At 41.5% G+C, this 991-nt stretch overlaps 1 protein-coding gene across 1 annotated transcript in view; it reads right to left on the minus strand.

The window, feature by feature from the left end:
- Positions 1-750: 750 nt before the first annotated feature.
- B9D1 (B9 protein domain 1) overlaps positions 751-991 on the minus strand; it is a gene marked incomplete at its 5' end in the record, with an annotated part of 2,629 nt that continues 2,388 nt past the window's right edge. The window contains one exon of the mRNA XM_010289698.1: positions 751-896. Within this exon, the coding sequence (XP_010288000.1) occupies positions 751-896 (146 nt within the window). The remainder of the gene's footprint in view (positions 897-991) is intronic.

The raw sequence follows: 991 nt of genomic DNA on the forward strand, positions 1-991 counted from the left end.
CTGAAAGGCCATGGCATGACGTCAGAGGAGAAGCTTTTCAGACGGAGGCCGGCTCACGCTGCAGCTATCGGAGCGCAGCGCATCAGCTTTGGAGTTCCCGTCACACGCTATAAAACCCGGGTTTGCTTCACTGAAAAATGTGGAAAGGTTTATTTCTGCAGTGCATGAGCTATTTTAACTGGCTGCACAAACTCCAAAGGACTATGTGGGATTATAAAGAAAACTGCTTGTTGCTTTTGCAGAGGGAAGCGTGTGGCGTGGAGAAGCACGTGTGCATTTCACTGGAATGCTTCCATATTCCCTCCTTTTTGGAAGGTGCAATAATTTCAATTTCCCATTTCTACCACAAAAATAATTCGTAAAAAGAACTGGGTTTGCAATGATGTTTTAAACACAGGAAAACTGCTACAATTATAAACTTTCCTATTCTTTAAGTATATAAAGAGTGTACAAAAGGCTGTTATAAAAAATATTTTGTTACAGGTCTTGTTTTGAGATAGTCTGATATTGCTCATAAAAACATTAAATATTATCTGATGACATTAGTTGACATAATGCTTCAACCTGTATGCTTACTGAAAGGATTATACCTAGGTAATTATTCCAAAGTCTCATGGGCCTGTGTTTCTTTTGGAATAACAGTCTCAAGTGAAATTTTCTCAGTTTAGTCAGATGCTCATTTCCCTTTGCCACAAAGAGTCCCAAAGCGCTTAACTTCTCTGTGAGACTTCGAACATCTCGCGCCTGAGTTCAATACTTATGAATCCCTTCTGTAACAGGCACCAGGGAAGGGTTCTGCATGTCGCTCGGGCTCACGTCATAGCCCAACTTCTTCATATCTTTGGTCACTACGTTGAAGGAAATGGTCACAAAGCCTTGAGAACGCACCCTCGTTACTAGAAGAAAGAAGACGTGAATGAAACTGGTTAAGAGAGGTTTTTGAATAGTTGTTGAAGTCCTCACATAGCCAGGTAGGACAGCTCTCAGCAGG

Source organism: Phaethon lepturus, unplaced genomic scaffold (assembly GCF_000687285.1).
Source record: "Phaethon lepturus isolate BGI_N335 unplaced genomic scaffold, ASM68728v1 scaffold39626, whole genome shotgun sequence".
Classification (NCBI taxonomy): Eukaryota; Metazoa; Chordata; class Aves; order Phaethontiformes; family Phaethontidae; genus Phaethon; species Phaethon lepturus.